This window comes from Lycorma delicatula, chromosome 5 (assembly GCF_047948215.1).
Source record: "Lycorma delicatula isolate Av1 chromosome 5, ASM4794821v1, whole genome shotgun sequence".
NCBI lineage: Eukaryota > Metazoa > Arthropoda > Insecta > Hemiptera > Fulgoridae > Lycorma > Lycorma delicatula.
In genome coordinates, this window is record NC_134459.1 from 41,739,808 (window position 1) to 41,760,475 (window position 20,668).

A 20,668-nucleotide genomic window follows, 5' to 3' on the forward strand; every position below is an offset into this window, starting at 1 on the left:
TTTATTCAACCTATCTTACACTATTTTGTTCAGAATCAAATTCTCTACAAATTTTGTTTAAAGGTTTTATGTGTTTATTACTCATTTAACAAAGTTATTGTACATCAAACATAAAAACAGGGTTTTTTTACCCCAATTTATAGGTTTCTACCCAAGATTTCTCAAAAATTACTGCAGATATGGTTCTGGGAACTTTTCAGGGTGATTCAAAGAAACGGGAAATTTTACAAATTAAATAACGTTAATGAAAATTTATTTTTAGAAAATGAATTTTATTTCATGTAATTGTAAAAATTTTGCCATTTTAGGATACATACATTTTAGTTTATTTTTTAAAGATGACATCTTGCAGGTGACCTCCTCTTCTATGTAAACACTCACGAAGTCTCTTCATTAAGTTGTTCATGGTTTGAAGTAACATCTCAACTGGAATTTCCGCAATTGCTTCTCGGATCTTTGCCTTCAGTTCTTCCGTTGTATTAGGTCTACTGTGGAACACTTTGCTTTTAAGGTGACCCCACAAAAAGTAATCGCAAGCTGAGAGATCAGGCGATCTGGGAGGCCATCTAATGTCACCATTTCGTGAAATGACACGTTGTCCAAACAATCGGCGTACAGCTGCCATCGATATTCGTGCAGTATGTGACGTTGCTTCGTCTTGTTGAAACCAGTCTGTGTTAAGAATCTGTGGAAATCTCTTTTGTTGTTCCACAACAAAGGTTTCAAGCACGGCTACGTAACGAGCCGACATCACTGTAATCGCAAGACCGTTTTCATCCTCAAAAAATAAGGGCCTATAACACCGTAAGATGACATAGCACACCACACGGTCACTTTCTGGCTGTGCAATGGACGCTGGTGTAGCTGCGTAGAATTTTCTTGTGCCCAGTATCTGAAATTTTGCTTGTTAACAAATCCACTGAGGTGGAAATGCGCTTCATCTGACATCCACAGTTTGTGAACAAACTCTTCGTTATCATTTATCTTCTGAAGCATTACATTACAGAATTGTGCTCGCACAACTGCATCGTTCGGTTTCAGTTCCTGGACGATCTGCAACTTGTACGGATGGAATTGCAAGTCCTTCACTAACATTCTTCGAACACTTGATTTATGCAATTTTAAAGATGCTGAGAGACAACGGATTGACCGATGTGGACTTCGTGTGACAGCATCTTGTAAAGCTTGAACATTCTGTGGTGTACGGACGGTTCGCTCATGGCCTGGAGGTTTCTTTTTCATTGCCGAACCAGTTTCCTCAAAATAAGATATCCATGTACTAATTGCATGTGCTGATGGAACACGGTCGTGCCGTCCCAGATTAAAATGACGGCGAAATTCTCTACGCACTCCCTCCACACTGTCATTGTTTTTGTAAAACGCTTTGATAGCAAATGCACGTTGCGCACCACTCCAAGGATCCATGACAACTAAATGGCAGGTTAGGTTAGAGAGGCTGGCGCCACTTATCAAGTGGTACCAATCGCCCACGGCTACCAACACAACTTTCAAAATTTCCCGTTTCTTTGAAACACCCTGTATTTAATTCAATTTTTCAGATCAAAAACTATAAGAAATCACTCATTTTGCCCTTTAATTAATATCTTAAAAATTTCAGTTCAGTCTCATTTCACCAGGGTAGCTGAATCCAAGCAAAATCTTTCACTTGCCCTAACTCACAAATGAAATATTTTAGGATATATGTTTTTATGAACTTTTCCATTATTTTCGATTAAAATAGGTTATGAATGTTCTGGGAGAACTTCGTGATGTATCCTGTGTATTTAAATATATTTTGTGATCATATATTTGAAGCAATATCTATTTTTGATAAATTCTGATTTTGTAAGTCAAAAGTTTGATTTTAAAATACGGCATGTCGAATAAATTTCATCGGCTGTGACCAGAATTGCAGAAAACCTGTACCTGACAAAATATTTTACAGAACCTTAATTTGATATCATAATTAAAATTAAATGTAATAAAATATTTCATAAGATACAGTAGTAACTATTTTTATGTAACCAAGATTCTTGAAATTCTTTTATATAAAAATAAACTTTTCACTTTAGCTTCCAAATAGAAATGAGAAATTTATTTCATTCTATCAATGAAAGTTCTCTGAAAAACCTAAACTATAAAGCGAGGATATCACACAAGCTTGCATCAATGAACTTCCCAGGTTACATAATTTGTAGAGTCTATGAAAGAAAGGTGCAGGTGGTTGGAAGTTCCTTATTTGATTGAGCACATGGCAATATTATATTTTGCATCTCTTACTCATATTGCTAATTCTCTTGTGTATCTGTATTGTGATGAATTACTAATTTATATATTTATTTATTTTATTTTTTTATTATTTTTACTTTACTGGCTATAGAGATGTATACCACTATAGCTATAATAGTAAGTATATAGATTGGTAAAAAAATTGTAAAAAAATTTTTCCTTTTTTTTTGTTTTGTGCGTTAAGGAAACTTAAAAAATGTATCAAAAAAAAAATAGATTTAAATAAATTGTAAATCTGTAAAAAAAGTCTTTTATTCCAATGCTCCTAAGTCCAAAAATTTATTTTTATCAGATAGATGTTTACGTGTATGTATGCATGATTACAACTTATGTTTGATCTTAAAACTCTGGACCCCATTGGTCAATCTTCTTCAAACTTGGTAGACAGGTACTACCTTGGGGAGGAAGAATGTATTAAATTTTTACAAAAATTGGAAAAAGGAGTGGGGGTGTTTTAGTTGTTTTTGTTTAATTTAAATTTTAGATCTTTACTGGGGCAAAGATTTTTCTTACTAGAATTATTTTTATCAAAATTACAAACTACCAAAAATTTTATTTCATTTTTTCCTCGTTTCCCCTATCTTGCTTCAGAAAAGGATTTAATGGGAGTTTTATGCTTCTATATTTTCTATATTAATAGGCCTTCAAACCACTAAAAATCTTTAGCCAGTCCCACTCCAGTGGTCTGTGGTAACAAATACTTTTTTTAAATTTATTTTTATTTTTTGGTAGTTATTATATGCTGGTAAGTATTTCTTTAAAAAAAAACCAAAAATGTTCACTTCCTTCCTAAAAAATATTAATTTGTATTTTTACTTCCTTGTACAAAGTAAAGGAAGTATTTTGATTGTGAAAGATTTTGGTTTTCAGATTTAAATAGAAATATCCATTTTGATTAATTTCAGCATGACGTATGTATGTATGTATGTACATACATATGTCTCCCATAAATCAAAAACGATTAGCTGTAGGATGTTGAAATTTTGGATTTAGGACTATTATAACACCTAGTTGTATACCTGCTCTTTTGATTGCAATCGAATAAACCAAAAGAGTCCAGAAGTACCCAAAATCCAAAAAAATTTGGATTTTGGACTTATTCCTAACTGCAGTAATAAGCCCTCACTGAGAGATTTTCAATGATATATTGTAAGTAGTACTTATTTTCATTGTTTCCAGAGTTATAGCCAGATTAAATTTTAATTAACGAAATATTTGGATCTTGAGGAACAAGGCACATCAGTTCAAATCAGACTTAATCTCCTTTTTTTTATTATTTATTTTTTTTTAATTTAAATAAATTGATGTATTGATAATTATTAACCTCTGATTGTAAAAAAAAATATACGATAAATAATAATACAATAAATAATAAAAAAAGAAAAAATATGAAAAATATCATAAATTATTAATAAAATGAGATTTTATGTACTTTTCATTTAAAAAAAATGTGTATATGTAATTTTAATAGCCATACAAGGAAGTCATGTGGTGTGTCATCAGATTTTTTTTAAACCTCTTTAAATAGTAGTTTTTTAAATTATTACCACTAAGGATTATTTTGTTAAAAATTAATTTTTCCCAAATGTTTCTCCTTAAGTATGGGGGCCTCCAAAATAAAAAATATGTTTGCAATTTAAAATTTTTTACCCTCAAAACAATAGTTGTTAAATAGTGACAAAAGTAACTTAACACCCGTCCACTGATGCGGGAGCTCCCAAACTTTAAAAAAAAAGAAAAATTTTTAAATTTTAATTTATTTAAAATCATATTTAGTGAATATTTTAATTAAAAAAGCCTCCAAGTAGCTTAAAATGATTGATTGCATATAATTTCAAAAATAAATTGTTTTATAACTTGATCAGCATAGCCAGAAAAGTTTTACAATTCATTGGCAGATTTTTTTTTAATTTATATATTTTGCATACCTTTTACATAAAATCACATACTAATTGGAATAATATTGTTTCTTTTTTTAATTTTACCTTTAATTTAGGAGGCAACTTTGTACCAGAGCTAAATTCCTGGTGGTAAGGTATTGAATTATTGTATAAAGTAGAGTTCAGAATTGATAGATACTGAGTCTATTCCCAAAACCTATTAAACTTATTATTATCATCGTAAATTTTTGTTAATTTTTTTTTTTTTTAATTTAACTGGTGGATAATTGGAACAACTCATTTTCATATGATGCTTACATCAAAATAAGTCATTCCATTTCTTGGAACCAGTGGACAAAAATTACATACATCCATTTTTATAATTCCAGATTTATTATCCGATTAATCAGACCATTTTTTTGTCAGATTATTGGATACATTTTTTTCAGTTGTTGTATTATTAAAATGTATTTGTCATAATATTGTTTTTCTATTTTTACAGGATTATATTTGCAGTACTTGTTAATCTAATATTTCTTAAAACTGGTTATTACTTTGCGCTTGCCTATTCCAGTTTAGCATTAGCCTTCTTCTTGGTAAGTTTTCTTTATTCAAAATTGTGTTTTATTAGATATATTTAAATCAGCTTGCATATTTAGTTGGTTTCTCTTCCAACTAGGTGTAGAGGTATCAGGGTTTTCCGTGTATCTTTTCTTAACAATTCTCCTCCTTGTCTCCATTCTTCACCCTTTCCCTTCAATATCTTGCCATTTCCTTTTCAGATTCCTCCCTTTGATTCCCCCTTTTATATTTGGCGTCATATCACAAGCTGGGAAGCATACTCTTTTCTATTCTGTGCAAGGGTCCAAACCACCACAGTTGTGTTTTCTTGATTTAATATTTTATCTTTTCAACATCTAAGCCTCTCCTTGTGTTCTGGTTTCATATTTTATTTTTTATTGAAATCACAGATAGCACATCTCTATGGCCTAGACTCTACTATGTTGTCTTATTTGAGAATCAAAGATTCACATTCATAAATAAGTATTGGTTATATACATACTTGTAATTTGATTATTTCTCTAAATCTCTCTCTCTAATGAAACTACTTTTAAGTTCATTAAATGACAACCATTAGCAGCAATTCTGCCAATTAATTCTTCCTTAATTTCATAATGTTCCAAGGTACCAGAACTCAGTTACCTGTGCTAATGGAAAATCTCTAAATCTTGATATGTTATGTTTTAATAGTTGTCTACTAATTATCATAGTTTTTGTTTATAAGTTGTTCAGTTTCATTTTAACTATGTAAAATTCCTCAAACTTGACAAAGTGAATCTACCCAGATACTCCCCATCATTGAGCAACTTTTAGAAGCTTTCAAAAGAAGAGTTTAAAAAGTAAATTGATTACTTGAAAAATGTCAGTAACTGGAAAAATCATTAACTGAAGCACATCCAAATTATGAGAGCCCAATAAAAAAGATTAAATAATATAACATATTTTTAGCATTTTTTTTCCATATAAAATCATATTAAGTTAAAAACAGTAGCAAGAGAAAATTAAGATTTTTTTATAAATCCTGTTATCTAAAAGTTGGATTAAATGCATTAGCAAAAGAATGCTTGCCAGTGATGACCATGGCTGGCTGCCATGGCTTTTCATGGGTAGGTCACATCAAAATTCAATCACATGAAAAACTAATTCATAAAATGACGCTTAGTGTGTTGTGCACGTATGTGAAAGAATGCTTAATGACCAACATGTTTAGAGTTTGGCAGCTTTTATTAAAATTCAGTTATACAAAAAAACTAATTTAAAAACATTCACAATTTTTTTTTTAATTATATAGCTAAAAACTGTTGGGAATAACATCTGATCTTTCCAAAAAATAATATTTTTCATAATGATATTAATTCATCTACTGTATTTAGCAGTTAATTGTTTTAATTTACATTTTTATTAAATTATTTTGTGTAATTTTATTTTCAGATGAGAACATTAAAATGGCAAGTTTTAGCAGATATTGAATCAGTGCAACAGCCTAGCCCAGCTAGTTACGCACCTGCAGTTGATAATAGAGCGATTGGCCATAAGCGACGACTGTATTTCCTTGTGTCCGTGGCAGGAATTCAGCCTTTACTTATGTGGTGGTTGTCATCACATCTAACATCCTAACAAATCAAAATAGTGTAAATTTTATACTGTTTTTTTTTTTTTTTAATGTATAATCAAATCATTTACCCTCTAAATTTCTTGTTGAATAGGTAATTGTATTGTTTTATATATTTCCTTGTAGGTTACAAGTCATAATTTGTTTTTTTTTTATCCAGATTAAATGTTTATGTGATTTGGCATTTTTGCGATTTATTCTCTCTTTTTAACATTATACTCCTTTTATTTGATGAACACAAAAAAAAACTGAAGTCATTTGGATAATGCATGTGAAAAAGATGTAAGTTCCTGCAGTAATAAGTTTGTTATACATCTGGAATTACTTTCAGTTCAGATAAGAGAAACATAATGTCATTTTATGAGATTTTAGAATCCAGTTGTGTTTGATTTACTTTAGTTGTTAGACACCTTTTGTAAAAGAAGTGTTTGTGTTTTATCATAATACTACTTTTTCGACAAGTGTAAACATTTATGAATATGTTAGAAATATGTACATTTTATGTAGGTATTTCCAGTTGTCTGTTTTTTTTTTTTTAATGAATTTTCTGTTTGATAGAAAATCCTACACTTAGGGGAGGTTTTACCGTTTTTTAATATGAGCTGTGGCCCTAAGGATCCAAAAATTGTGTGACAGTTAACAAAGAATTATTAAATCCTATACTTAATATAGTTTGAAGTATATTTTAATATAGTAAATTTCATCATTGTTAAGGTTGAATAATTTGGAAACTGCTCAATTGTTGTTCAATAATTAAGTGATTCAAGCTTCTTCCTACATTAAATTAGAACATTATTTTAGGTACATATACATTTTTAATTCTATTTTCATAAGGTTGTGTTTCAGTAATTTTTTCACTTCTGAGTTACACAATGTTCTCAGGAATTAAGTCACCCTTTAACTACTTTAGAGCAGATCATATATAACCAAGAGTTTGTTTTCATCATTCCATCACAGCATATTAAAATGTATTGGCTATAACTTTATAAATTACTCCCTGTTGATTGCACTGATATTGTTCCAACATTGTTAAGTTTCTTAATTATAGTTAGAAAGATCCCTTTCACTAATTTATCATACCAGTTCTGTACAGCTCATTATTGAATAGTTTACATCCTAAAAAATTTTTTTCTTGGTCTAGATTATTAAAAATCAAATCGAGTCAGATCTAAATGTTGATAAGACCAAATAACCAATTTTACCAGATAAGAGTTGTGTTCTTAAAGCAGCAGTTTGACTTATTTTTCCAGAGTGTTTTTAGAGTACTACTTACTTGCTCTCTTTTCCTGAGTAAAATATTCACTTTCTATTGAAGGTTACATTAGAGTTTAAAAATTGCCTTTTCTTTGAAAAAGTTGAAGAAATTGTGTTGTAACTGCAAATCATTTTTATCTTGTACTACAGTATAAGAACATAAGAAACTCATCTCGCATACACTTTCATAAACGTAAATATTTCATTTGCAGTTTTCCCCAACCCTTCTAATTTGTAACATGTATAATATTATGCAGTGCTATCACACCTATCTGTCCAAACAACCTTTTCAGTATTGGATATGTCAGAAGTAATAGACATTCACTGTCACCAAGCATTAGTTTCTTTTCCCACACATTTCTTATTTCATAAAAAAATCTTTCTCAATTGCAATCGTGTTTGTGGTAAAGGTTAATTACATATTTTATGTGATATCTAATCAAAAACTTCATAAGGGTCTCGATCCTGTTCTATTCAAGAGAAGTAATAGAATGATTCTTTACGCAATATTACTGGCCAATGGATTAGACATTACCACCATGACTGATTGATGAAATAGATTGTACTGATGTGGATCAGTATAATTTTCAAGTTTAAATGAATTACAAAAGTGTTGTGTAGACAAAATTGTTTCATTTGATGGTTGAACGACTGATAACTAATAAACTCTATCTGTTATCAATCAGAAATGTTTTATTTGCCTGAAAAATATTTTTCCTAAAGGATCTGAATATTAAGATGCAGTAAACTGCATAATGAATGATATTGTGTTATATTTTTGTTGGGTGAAATATTACAGTGTTAACCATTGAAGAGTGACCTCAGTAACTGTACTAATAAGATGGAAAATCACATTTAATGCAAAAATAGTTGATTTTCAACATAAAAAAAATTATTATTACTCCGTCTACTCTTAGCTGTTTCCATATTTAGAAAACATGTTTAGTACTGTTATTTTAAAAGTTTTATTTTTAAAAAGTGATCAGTGCATTGTTTTCATCTGCCCATTGTATTTCTTTTATTTAATACCTTATTTCTTTCTTAAAGAATACAAACTAAATCATTTTTGTAATCTATGTTTTGCACGTTAGTACCTAGTTATTGAAATATATGTAATTTTGTACATGTTTTCTTTTTTTGTTTGAAAACCTGATTTCTATTTTACTTTTTTTTTATGTAGCATTTAATGACCAGTAATAATTATTACTTAAAATTGCATGTTGATAACGGTCAGTTTATTTATTCCATTAATTTATTATAAGTTGCCTTTTGTGTTTGTGTAATAAATCATCAGATTTATCCTAATCTTAAAAAGTAAAGGTAATCTTAATGTGTACTTTTATTTATTAGTATTCTTATTAATTCTTATATGTTTATCCTCCATTACAACTAATTATCAGTACTTTATTTTTCAGAATGATGTGAATATGTTCTTTTTACTACTCTCTCTTAATGTAATTTATATTTAAGAAATTAAATATTGGTGCTAGAAATTATTCTGTATTGTATTGTCGAGTTATGATTTATTTTTTTTAATGAAGTATTTTAAACAGAATATTATAAATTATTTTTTTAAGATAACCGAAGTGTTGGATAAATTTATATAAATGTATATATTTATTATAATTTATATAAATTATTTTTTTCTGAATACATTTAAAATATGTTAATGTGACAATTGAAGTTTTATTAGTTTAATGGCTATTAATACGAATGTCATACCTCATTTTGTCTTACGAGTTATTTGTTGTTAACTATTTTCAGTAACATTATCTATTGTAAAGTCTATACTATTATATATATATAACTTGTTGAGATTTATATTTTTGAAGAAGTTTGACAAGTTTTTAAAATAAATTAATAAGCAATCATAATATTATTCAATAAAATTTTCATATCTTATATTGGATTTCTTTTGTGGCATTTTGTTTTAAAGAGGTCATTTAATCCTATCCAATCCTTTTTATTTTATTATAGAGAGAATCTTCTTAAAAAAAATTAAGAATAATCTTATATGTTGTCCAAGTATGAACTAGATATGTATCTTATTTAATAAGTTCATTGGGGGTGGGGCGTATTCTTCTGCTAAAAAATAAAATTGTTTATTACAAAAATAATCTTCACCCATTAGTTCATTGACTTTTCAATTATTAATGCAATATTCAGAGAAATTATTAGGTATGTTGCTTTTTTTTTTACTAACAATGAAAAACAGTAGTGATAAATAATAATTAGTAGTCTTTTTGGTTATGCACATGTACATATAACTAAATATTGACAAAATGCATTTTATTTTGAATTATTAGAAGCATACAACTTACTTATAATCAAATCCAGACAGGTAAATATCAACATTGAAAAGTTTAACTCTTATTTAAGTGACAGTTCTAAGTTTAATTTACTTGATTGTAATTATAGGTAAGTTTTCTTTTTACTTTAAGGGATAAATAACTATTTAAGGGATAACTGTTAAGTCTATTGTTTATAATAGATGTAGATAATTTTCATAACAACTATCTACTTGTTATACATGTTTGGTTAATATATCGTTGCAAAGGAGGGTATCCACACTTCTCTCTGTAACTCACACACACAAACACACTCTTTTTTTTATTAAACCCATTGGCTAATATTTGCATTCACCTCTGCACTTATTTCCATATTCATTCTGTTGACGATCCTTTGGAATCGTCTACCAGCCTTAATGAAAATTTTTTCTGTTATGAATATTGTGTAACTACAACTTTCATCTTATTAAAAACAGTAACTTTTTATCATTGCTCTTGTAAATTTACATTATTTCATTTTGAGAGATTTTTGCCACAGCTAGAATATAATTTTTATAAAAATTCTTTGAAGTATTTTTTCCTTTTTTTATTTGTTCTTTTCTGCAGTCCATATTTTCAAAATCATTCTTTATTTCTTATTTTATCATTGTTTTTATTTTTTGCCGTATATCCATCAAAAAATGTTTTGTTATCCTTAGAAATCTTCTTTCCTGAATGGTTTTTAAAAATTGTACATTGCATTACATAAACAACAATATGTACTCATAACTAATAATAAGTTTACAGCTGATACTTTCATATAGCTCATATTAGCAATATACTAGTAATTAGATACAAGCTATAATGCCATGTAATATAAAACTTCGTAGATTGCTGTTTTTAAAATGTGGTTTTGATAAACATAGTTAAAAATCTTTTTCTAGCTGAATATTGATTTCCTTTAAATAATCAATTCATTTGCCCATACACTAAAAAATGTTATTGATAGTAAATGTGTCAATTTTTTTGTGATATTTTTTAAGTTTGTTTCGTCAAATCTGTGTAAATGGTTTCTTTTTTGAAAAAAGTAAATGCAATTATTTATCATGTTTGGTACTGTGACTTAAATGTATGAACTAAATTGTGCTGCTGAAGCAAAGAATTACACATGTGCGCAGTATTACAGTCCGATTTATTGTGTAAATGGAAAAGATCTTTAATAATGTGAAAATAAAATTAATAAATTTAAAATTAGATATTTTTTATTCTAAGATATTATTTAAGTCATGGCCAGTTTAAATTAGAACTGTTTCAGGCTTGTTTCACAATAACAGCAGGCAATAATTAACATCAGTACCATTTATTATATTTTTTGTGGCTAATTAAAATAAAATTAGACAAATAATAATTAACATGAGAAATTAGAACATATCTGCCTATGAAAACAGGGAAATAATTATTTTTAATTATCCTTTGTAATCTGTTGTATTAAGGTTGATGGATATAATCAAGAGCATGCATTTTTGTCTTGACATTTATATTATTCCCTAGACATAGACTAACTGTGCACTGAATGTTTTAATGGATTTTTATACCCAATCAGTAAAGTCTAAGACACTCAAAATTATATCATACAATTAATTAATTGTATTTATTGGTTATTGTTTTGAATGTAAAATTGTTTATATTTTGACTATTATCGTGAAACATAAAGTTAAAATTTTTTTATTCTGTTTTTCTGTATTGAAATCAGTTATTGGTAGTATCAATATTTTACTCTACAAAAAAATTGAATCAAATGTATAATGATTGTAAAATAACATATGAAAATGTTAGAAATTTTCTCACTTAATCCAAATATTGCTGTGCCATGAAGATCAGATCAGTTTAAGTCTCTCAACTGGTTTATATTACTGAACCATACGTGTGTCACTAGACATTTGTAACCGTAGCTCGTGGATCCATATAAAATATTTTCTTTTTTTTTTTTTAGTGTGCATTTTAATATGTATACTTTTTTTTAAACCATAGTACTTTTGGTGCCATAGATTGCATTAACCACAGCAGTCCATATGAAACTGATATAATTTTGTAATTAAAAATAATATGCTGTGATAAGAAATGTGTTATAAAGATTTCGACCAAGTGTGTTATTTATTTGTCTTTGTTTGTTGTATAGTTTGATATAATTATAAGGTTTTTTTAACAGACTTATGATTATAATTTCATGAATTCAGTTTCAGAATTAAAAAATGTTGGTCTAGTTTAAGTTGGAATTTCTTCAGATTGTCATATTATATTTATTACAAACTGATCTAATTGTTTAAAATGTTTTATTAGTTAAATTATTTATTATTACAATTTTTATTTTCCAGTATTTTAATAACTTATCTTCTTTTAAAGTACCTCTAATGTTTTGCTTTGTAGCTTAATTACTTATCCATTAATATTATCTTACAATTTATTTATATTTATTTATTCATTTTTTTGATGATGAGACAGTGATGTATTAAGATAAAAAACGGAAAGTTTCTCCAAATAAATTATTAATTAAAATAATTGTTACATATTGTAAGCAGTATGAATGATGTAATGTGTATAAAATCTATTTTCTACTGTAAGTTTTTTTTATATTACTTTAAAAAGTATCTTAAAATAATATTCTTAGAAATAATCATAGTAATAGTAATACAAATTATATAATAAATTATTTTTGAATGTTTCATCTTTTAAATTTATTTCACCTTTTCGCTATTGAAACTCTCTTACATTAATTTTTTGGTTCTCATTTTTCATGACAGTTAAGAGGTAAAAATCTTAATATCTACGTACGGTTGGGAAAAAGTTATTACATATTTTAATGCAAAAATAAAAAAAGATATTTTTTTTTGTTTATATCTCAAATGAAGTTTATTAAACCAGATGTGTGACTTTTGATTGACCACCTTTTGCCATTTTTGAGGTAAAATAATCTGCTACTGTTTAACTAATGTGTTATATAACTAATTACTGTTTTGATCTTTGTCATAATAAACAGAAGACAAATCCATTTATTTTACAAAACAGATTTTCTAGTGTAGACATCTGGATATGTACTTGTTTGCTCGAATTCCTGGACACCCTGTTGGCTGTGAGATTCAGCATGTTATTTTGGGAAATGAACCACAGTATATATATATATATATATATATATATATATATATATATATATAGCCTTTCTAATTGTAAAATAACACCTTATTAATAAACAGTTAAATACTTCTATCTTTCACCTTAAAATAGTAATTGTAAATTTTAACCCATTACCTATCTGCTTTCTGCAGGAGTGTTGAAGGGGTAATAAACAAACAAACACGAAGTATTAACAGAAATACATTTATTGACAGTTAAAACATTTATAAAATTACATTTAATTTCTAATATTTTCTATAATACACTACAAAACAGAACTATATTGAGAATTATTAAACCTTGATAAATAATAATTTTTTGTCATATTGATGATTAAAAGTTTAAATGAAAAACAGACTTTTTTTTGTCCTCAGTCATTTGACTGGTTTGATGCATCTCTCCAAGATTCCCTACCTAGTATCAGCCATTTCACTTCGGTATATCACCTAACAATTTATTTTATGTATAACAAATGTTGCCTGACTGCACAATTTTTCCCATCTACCTGTCCTTCCAATATCAAAGCAAACTATTCCAGAATGCCATAAGATGTGGCATATTAAGTCTCTCTTCTTTTAGCTATATTTTTCCAAATACTTCTTTCTTCCTTCATCAATTTGCTGCAATAACATTTGGAGATATTCATTTTTTAATGATTTTTTCAATATACATTTAAAATTGGGCTAATTTTTGTGATAATTGTTTCAGTAATTTACACTGTAAAGTACAAAACAAAAAATAACAAAAATATAATAAGTTTTTTGCTGATGAAGTTTTTTGATCATGGTAACTAAAAGTAACATAAGAAATAAAAGCTAATTAAAGCAATTTTTAAATAATTGGCACATACAAAGAATTGCTGAACTTTGTCACAAAAACTAGCCTAAATTATTTTGCCAAGTAAAAAGAAAACTGTATTTAATAACTTGGTTTGCATAAAATGCTCAAATTTAATAAAGAAAATATGTATGATCAAAACTTAAAGTAATACAGATGTATTACTAGAATACTAGAACAGAACACCTATTTTGAACAGGAAAAAAAATACAAAACTTTACTTGAAAAATATTTAGTCATTTTAGTCCAGTGTTATTTGCAGAATGCCATCAAAGTACAGTGCAAAAGGCCACGATTGATGACATCAGAGCATTTAGTAGCTCCAAGCTGTAATTTTGATGCTATAAAACTATCAGAAAAAGTAATTTTAAAAGTTGCACCACATTTTCAAATAAACTTAAGTAAGTACAAGGTATTTTGTACATTGAGAACTCACATAATCTCCGCCTAAGAAACATAATCATTACAACAAAAAGAAGTAATTGTATTGTCATTTTGCAGGATTCAAATGTATCATTTGCTGCTGAAATGCTATTCTCTGACTAGAAGGTGGGGGGGAGGGTCCGGGCAAAGAATACACATATATATATATCACAACCACTGTTCTCACAACTGTAGATCAAAGTTTTAGTCTTCTGAGTTGAAGTACTGCTGGCAGATAAAGATTTTTCAATGGTTGCTATCTTAATCAAGAAAAGCAGCAAACTTCACAAAGTAAACTATGTGAAATCATTTTCTTTCGATCCATATTGCTTGGTGCAAAATTATTTTACACAAATAACAAAAGTATGATAACAGCATGAGAAGAGGTAGTAGGAACCTCTTCTCGACTGACTGAATTCTGGGTGTAAGTTTATATCTAACCACTTGTCATTAAAGTCTTTTTATACACCATTTAAAAGTAATTATTATCTAGAATACAACAAAAAAAAAATTTTAATTTTTCAACAACAACTTTTAATTTTTCAATGGCAAATATTTTTTTTAAATTTCACCAGTGAAAAAAATTAACTGCAATTTGGAATATTCCTCACTTTATTATAAAAGAATAATTGAGTAATGTAAATGAGAACAGGACATGTATATCAAATATATAAAGGGAAAGTATATCAAATATAATTTGGTATTACTTAAAAAATACTGATTTAATATACTAATATAATATTTGGTAATGAAAATGCAATTTTTTCTAAAATTTCCTTACTAAATTTGTATTTCCTGGCTTTTCTTGCCTGAGAAATCCTGATTTCAGAAATCAGGATGTCCGTAGAAAATTAATATTCAATTATGAGTTAAGAAATAGAAAAATAAGATGGTTGTGGAAAGAAATGGACTGGAAAAAAGAAAGAAAACGAGTCAAAACATAAAAAAAAAAAATGCTGATACAAATTATCTTTAACACTTTCCGTAAACGCGAAAATAAAGCAAGATTACAATAATGGAATATAAAAGAATAAGTATAGGCACTGTATAAACACACACTTTAATAACTATTTGACCATTAAACATAGAAAAATTACATTTTAAAAAATGATACAACCTCATAACTATCTATTTTTTGATATGAGGCTGCCGTACCCACGGTTGACACACTAAAATTTTTAAATGAAAAGGATAAGATTATGCATCATTTTTAAAACACATTGTTCAAAAAACTGTTTAAAACACAAAAAGATAGTGATAAATCATATTTTATTTATTTAATGTGTTAAAAGATTCAAAACCACGATTCAAACTTAAAAACCTGAATGTAGACACATATCTACCATTCCCACCATGTAGGTTGGACAAAGTGGGGAGCTTTAATTTGGTTTTATTCATCATAACTAGTACAAAATAAACAATAAATTTTCATCTGATCACACTAAAATAAATCACAATTAGTTTTTACAAAAAGAATGGTGTACGTTTTAAATAAAAATCAACCTGTTTTCTGTGGAACACTGTTTATTAAATTTCATACATTGTACATATGTTAAAAATTTATTTTTAATTTTACTATATATATATATATATATTAAATTTTTTAAATTATCTTTTCCAGTTATCCAGATCTGGCCTTGCAAAGGTTCATCTAGACAATTGGTGTCCAATGTATGCAAAATCTAACACCTTTACCACTTCATTTTCAACTTTTACAGTTTTTGATTTAACCGAGTTGGTCTCTTCAATTGCTAAAGGATCTTTTGGAATATCACCATTAATCGTATCAACCGGTTCCTCTTTCAGTTGTACTAAATCTACTTGCTGCAACACAGAACAAAAAAATGAATGCTACAAAGTAAATGTTTATTATTTTTTGTATAATTTATAAAATAAAAATAATCTATACCTCTAATTCACTCCCCCATCCCCCACCCACACGCACATTAACTATATAGCCACAGTCAAATTATTATTATTATTTGGTGACTTTAATGGGCCAGGCTTTGTATGAGAAAACCTAGAAAATGTTTGTTAGGCCAAATTTAATCATCCAAATTCAAACGTTAAAAATGCACTCACCTTACAGATTTTTTCTACATATTGTAATCTTTTACAATCAAATAATTTTTTCAACTGTTGCAGTAATTCTACCGATTCGGTTTTTATAATCTTACAAACATTAGTGTTAATATTATTTTTATGGTGAAATTTCTGTGACAAATATAATTTACCTTTAGAAGTAATGCTACCTAAGATTTTAAATTCTAATCTTATATCTAATGAATACATACCAGATTATAAAAATATAAATTTTGTAAGATTCAACATTTAATGAATGATAGTTTGACCCTAAATATCTATTTATTTTTTATGTCATATAAGCTTTGTTGAATATGGAAATGGAATTTTATAGCGTATGAAACATGTCGTGCCTCACCGGAATTTTATATTGATCATGATATAGAAATCTTTGCTGAAGAGTATCTTTGCAGCTATGTATTACAGTGGTCACTATGAAAGATGGTGCTTGTGTTTAAACTATTGCATCTTAGTTAAAAAAAAAATATCACACAATAAAAATGAAGGTATCAGAAACTCCAATTATTTTTGCACTAACTGGATTCAGCCGATTTTAGTTACAGTCATTTGTTTGAAAAAATTGGTTTTTGTTATAAAAAAAAAAAAAAAACTGAAGATGGTCAACATTTCTTGATGGGAAAACCAAATATTGCATTAAAAAGAATTGAATTTTAAATATATTTCGCAAATTAAAAGTGTCATGTGATGATCAACATATATTTTACATAGATAAGACATGGGTTAATGAAAATCATTTTCATAAATGCATATGGCAAGATTCAAAGAAAAATGACACACTAAAACTAAAATGCTCATCAGAAAGGCAGTCGTTTAATAGCATGTCATGCAGGTTCAGCTAAAACAACATAAAAAGGTTTACAGCAGTAAATTGAAAGCCTGTTCTTCAGAGTATCATTCAGAAATGAATAGGGACAGTTTTAAAAATTGGTTTACAAATGAATTTTTGAATTATTTACAAGAAGGAAGTGTAATAAGAATGGAAACGCAACTTATCACCCGTTTGCGGTAAATAAAGTTACTACCAACAACTGGAGGAAAGCTGAAATCCAATAGTGGCTTCAAGAAAAAGTGGTTGTTTGCAACTGCTTTTACACTTTTTAAATTTCATAGTTAAAATAAATTGTATAATGTTAACTGACATGATTTTAATACCTTTATGTAATCTGTTGTTCTTTGTATACAGATGAGTCTTTGATAGAAATATTGCAAATAGTTGTAAAAATAACTTAAAATAACAACACCAACAGTATAATAATAATGCAAAAATTATTAACAAAGTATAAAGTATCTGATAAAACTGTGTGAAAGGCAATATTAACCATGCCTGAATGTTGCTGGTCATAATAGCAGCAAACAGGATACATGCTCAACTACTAGTTGTGGCTGTACTTTTTGAATGATCTTTTCAAACCTTCCCAAACTCAATTAAAAGCTTAATATTAAATACTTTATTTTCAAAATATCGTCAACTTATTCAAATTGTTTCAATGATTACAATGATGTGTTTTTCCCCCAACAAAATAATCATTGAAACTAAAGATAGGTTGTCTCGTAAGAAACACTCTCATATGCTTAAATAATACTAGTTTTGCTTAAATAATACTAGTTTTGGGCTGAATCTTAATTATAATTATTAAGAAACTATTGCTTAATCTACCTTCAAACATAGAAAATTTACATTTTTAAAGTTTAGGAATCTTTATCTGATGATTCCAAAGATTTTTTTAAATTTGCTAATAACAATGACAACAATAGATCTTATCTACCTTGTATGCTTTTTGAAATGAGTATGCTAATAAGGGCACTGGTATTGTACAACGTTTTTGCTAAAAAATTTGGGAGTGAATACTAACAAATGATTTTTCCTCAACTAAAATTACATTTAACTGTAATAACTGCTGCAGTTAAACATTAACTGAGAATTATGTTGAAAGGGGCCATTTGATGTAATAATTCTTTGACAGGCCCAGAATACATTCATCCTCTTTTAGTGAAAAAAATGCTCTGCCTTTTTTATATAGTTTTTAACTAAGCTCTTTAATCATTCTTGAAATGCTCTTCTTTTCCTAAGACAAGGCATACATTTAGGTTCTCCAATTTTCATAGTATTTATAAATGACATCAGTTTCATTACACACTACTCATATTTTTTTTTTATTTTTTGCAGATATGAAATTGTTTAAGCCTATTATAAATCTAGCTGATATTCAATTACTTCCAGTTGACTTGAACTTTGTATAAAAATTAACTTATATATTATTTCTTCCAACTTAAAAAAAATTGATTTCATTCTCAATTTGGAAGGTTTGCAAATGTTGATATAACTGTGTAACTGAATAATACAAAAGCTATCTTCTATTAAAGACTTAGCACAGATTATACTGTAAGACACTACACTAAAAATTGTAAATTTAATTAAGAGATTCTCTACAAATTTTAGAAATATTAACTCGGGAGAATTTTTTTGGTTATGTATTTTATATACTGTAGTACTAAATTATGGCTCTGTTGTCTAGTGACCTTTTGCCGACTTGCAATTAAAATTACTAGAAATACCACAGAGAATTTTTCTTAGAGATGCAGCCTATAAAATCTGTGATTCTATGCACTTTACCGATCATTAACTTTATTAATATTTTAAATTTGTTAAAAATACCAAGAATTTAATCATCTCTGACAAGGACAGATTAATATTTGCTAATAAAATTTTTAGTAGTTATTTTGACTATCCTAAATTATTGCAGCTTTGACTTGCATATAATAATGACTAGACTGCTTAGGCATAATTTTCAATATTCTCTTGGTTCAATCAATTTTCATATATCATCTATTACTATTACCGTTACTGAGCTATTATCATGAGCTATTCTAACTTATGAATGATAATTTTGTTATGTATTTATGTTTTTTTTTTTTTTTAATATGATTTTGTATTCATGGGTTTCATACCTGTCTATTTCAATTAAATAAATAAATGCAGTTTAAAATTTATCACACTTACAAAATTTAAAAACTTACCAAATACCAATCACCCAGCCTTTGCTTTAGGGTAAAAATAGAAAATTAGGCCATAACAACAAAGACAAGTACTTTGAAAAATTACTAAATTTGAACCTGAGGTAAGATTTCAATTCCAAAATCTAGCAACATGAACTGAAAACCCCAAAATACATAATTAAATGAAAATAGACAAAATCACCCAGAAATTAAATTACAAGGTAGCAGATGATAACTTGACTGCAGCAGAATTACAGGAAGAATCATGAAAAAAACAAGAGAAAACTGAAGAACTTGCGAGAAGAGATATAGAAAACTGAACAAAATCTCACAAGGCTGGAAAAATGCATTAATACATAAACTACACAAATAAGAAGATGAAACGTAAGTAAACAACAAATGAATTTCCCTCTTACCTTTGACAAATAAAATCCTTTGAAATGCACTTCAAAATATAACTGAATTAATATAGACTTAACAACTGGGAGAATATGAAGAAGGAATCAGAAAAGTAAGATCATGTGCAGAGCAAATCTTGAACCTTTAAACAATAAGGGAAAAATTACAAGGCATAAAAACTAAGTAATTGTCTTCGTAGATTCAAAAAGGTATAAAACTCAATCTACAGAACTTCCTTATTTAAAGTTCCTAGAAGAACTTGGTGTGGATCCCAACACAGTTAACATTACTGAACACTCTTCCAATCACAAAGTCAGAACTAAAATTCATAACAGAAGTGTCTTCATAAGGGAAGAATTAGAAATTAAAGCAGAAATAAGACAAGGGAGTGGTTTAGCATCAATTCTCTTTATCTGTGACCTACAGAAAGTAGTAAAAGAATGGGAAAATAAGATGAAAAAAGTTGGAACACACCACTAAATAAAATTGAGTCTGAAACTGAAAGGAATTGTAATAACTGTTTAGCCTTTGCTGAAAATATTACAATTTTCTTACAGAACCTTGAAAAGGCAGCAGAACAAGTAAACAACCTAAAATAATTTGCAGGGGAAATAAGGTTAAAATTTTTTTTGAAAAATGCAGAATTCATGACCAACCAAGATTCTCCCGAGTCCCTAAAAACGAAATATGGAAAATCAATAAAGTTAACAAATTTAAATATATGGGAGAAATAATCCAAATTAATGATTTGGATAAAAAAGTCAATCAAACAAGAAAGAGAAAAATAAAATTAGCCTACCAACAAAGGATATTTTCAACAAGAACATCTCAGTAAGTGTCAAAATCAGACACTAAAATACAGTAATCAAATTGGA

At 27.8% G+C, this 20,668-nt stretch overlaps 2 protein-coding genes across 11 annotated transcripts in view; one reads left to right on the top strand and one right to left on the bottom strand.

Moving 5' to 3' along the window:
- Nucleotides 1-15,999, top strand: part of Yif1 (Yip1d-interacting factor 1) — a 36,112-nt gene extending 20,113 nt beyond the window's left edge. Inside the window, exons 6-8 of one of the 3 annotated variants that reach the window (XM_075365971.1) lie at nt 4,672-4,765; nt 6,162-6,361; nt 15,916-15,999. In XM_075365971.1, coding sequence (XP_075222086.1) covers nt 4,672-4,765; nt 6,162-6,347 — 280 coding nt within the window. In that variant the 3' untranslated portion in view covers nt 6,348-6,361; nt 15,916-15,999. Of the gene's footprint in view, nt 1-4,671; nt 4,766-6,161; nt 12,589-15,915 lie in introns of those variants that run through there. The other 2 variants (XM_075365970.1, XM_075365969.1) reach the window with 2 other exon arrangements.
- The window catches only part of LOC142324887 (uncharacterized), a 55,847-nt gene continuing 51,120 nt past the window's right edge, over nt 15,942-20,668 (bottom strand). For all 8 annotated transcript variants that reach the window (XM_075365978.1, XM_075365974.1, XM_075365977.1 and 5 more), the window contains one exon: nt 15,942-16,118. In XM_075365978.1, the coding sequence (XP_075222093.1) occupies nt 15,942-16,118 (177 nt within the window). The remainder of the gene's footprint in view (nt 16,119-20,668) is intronic.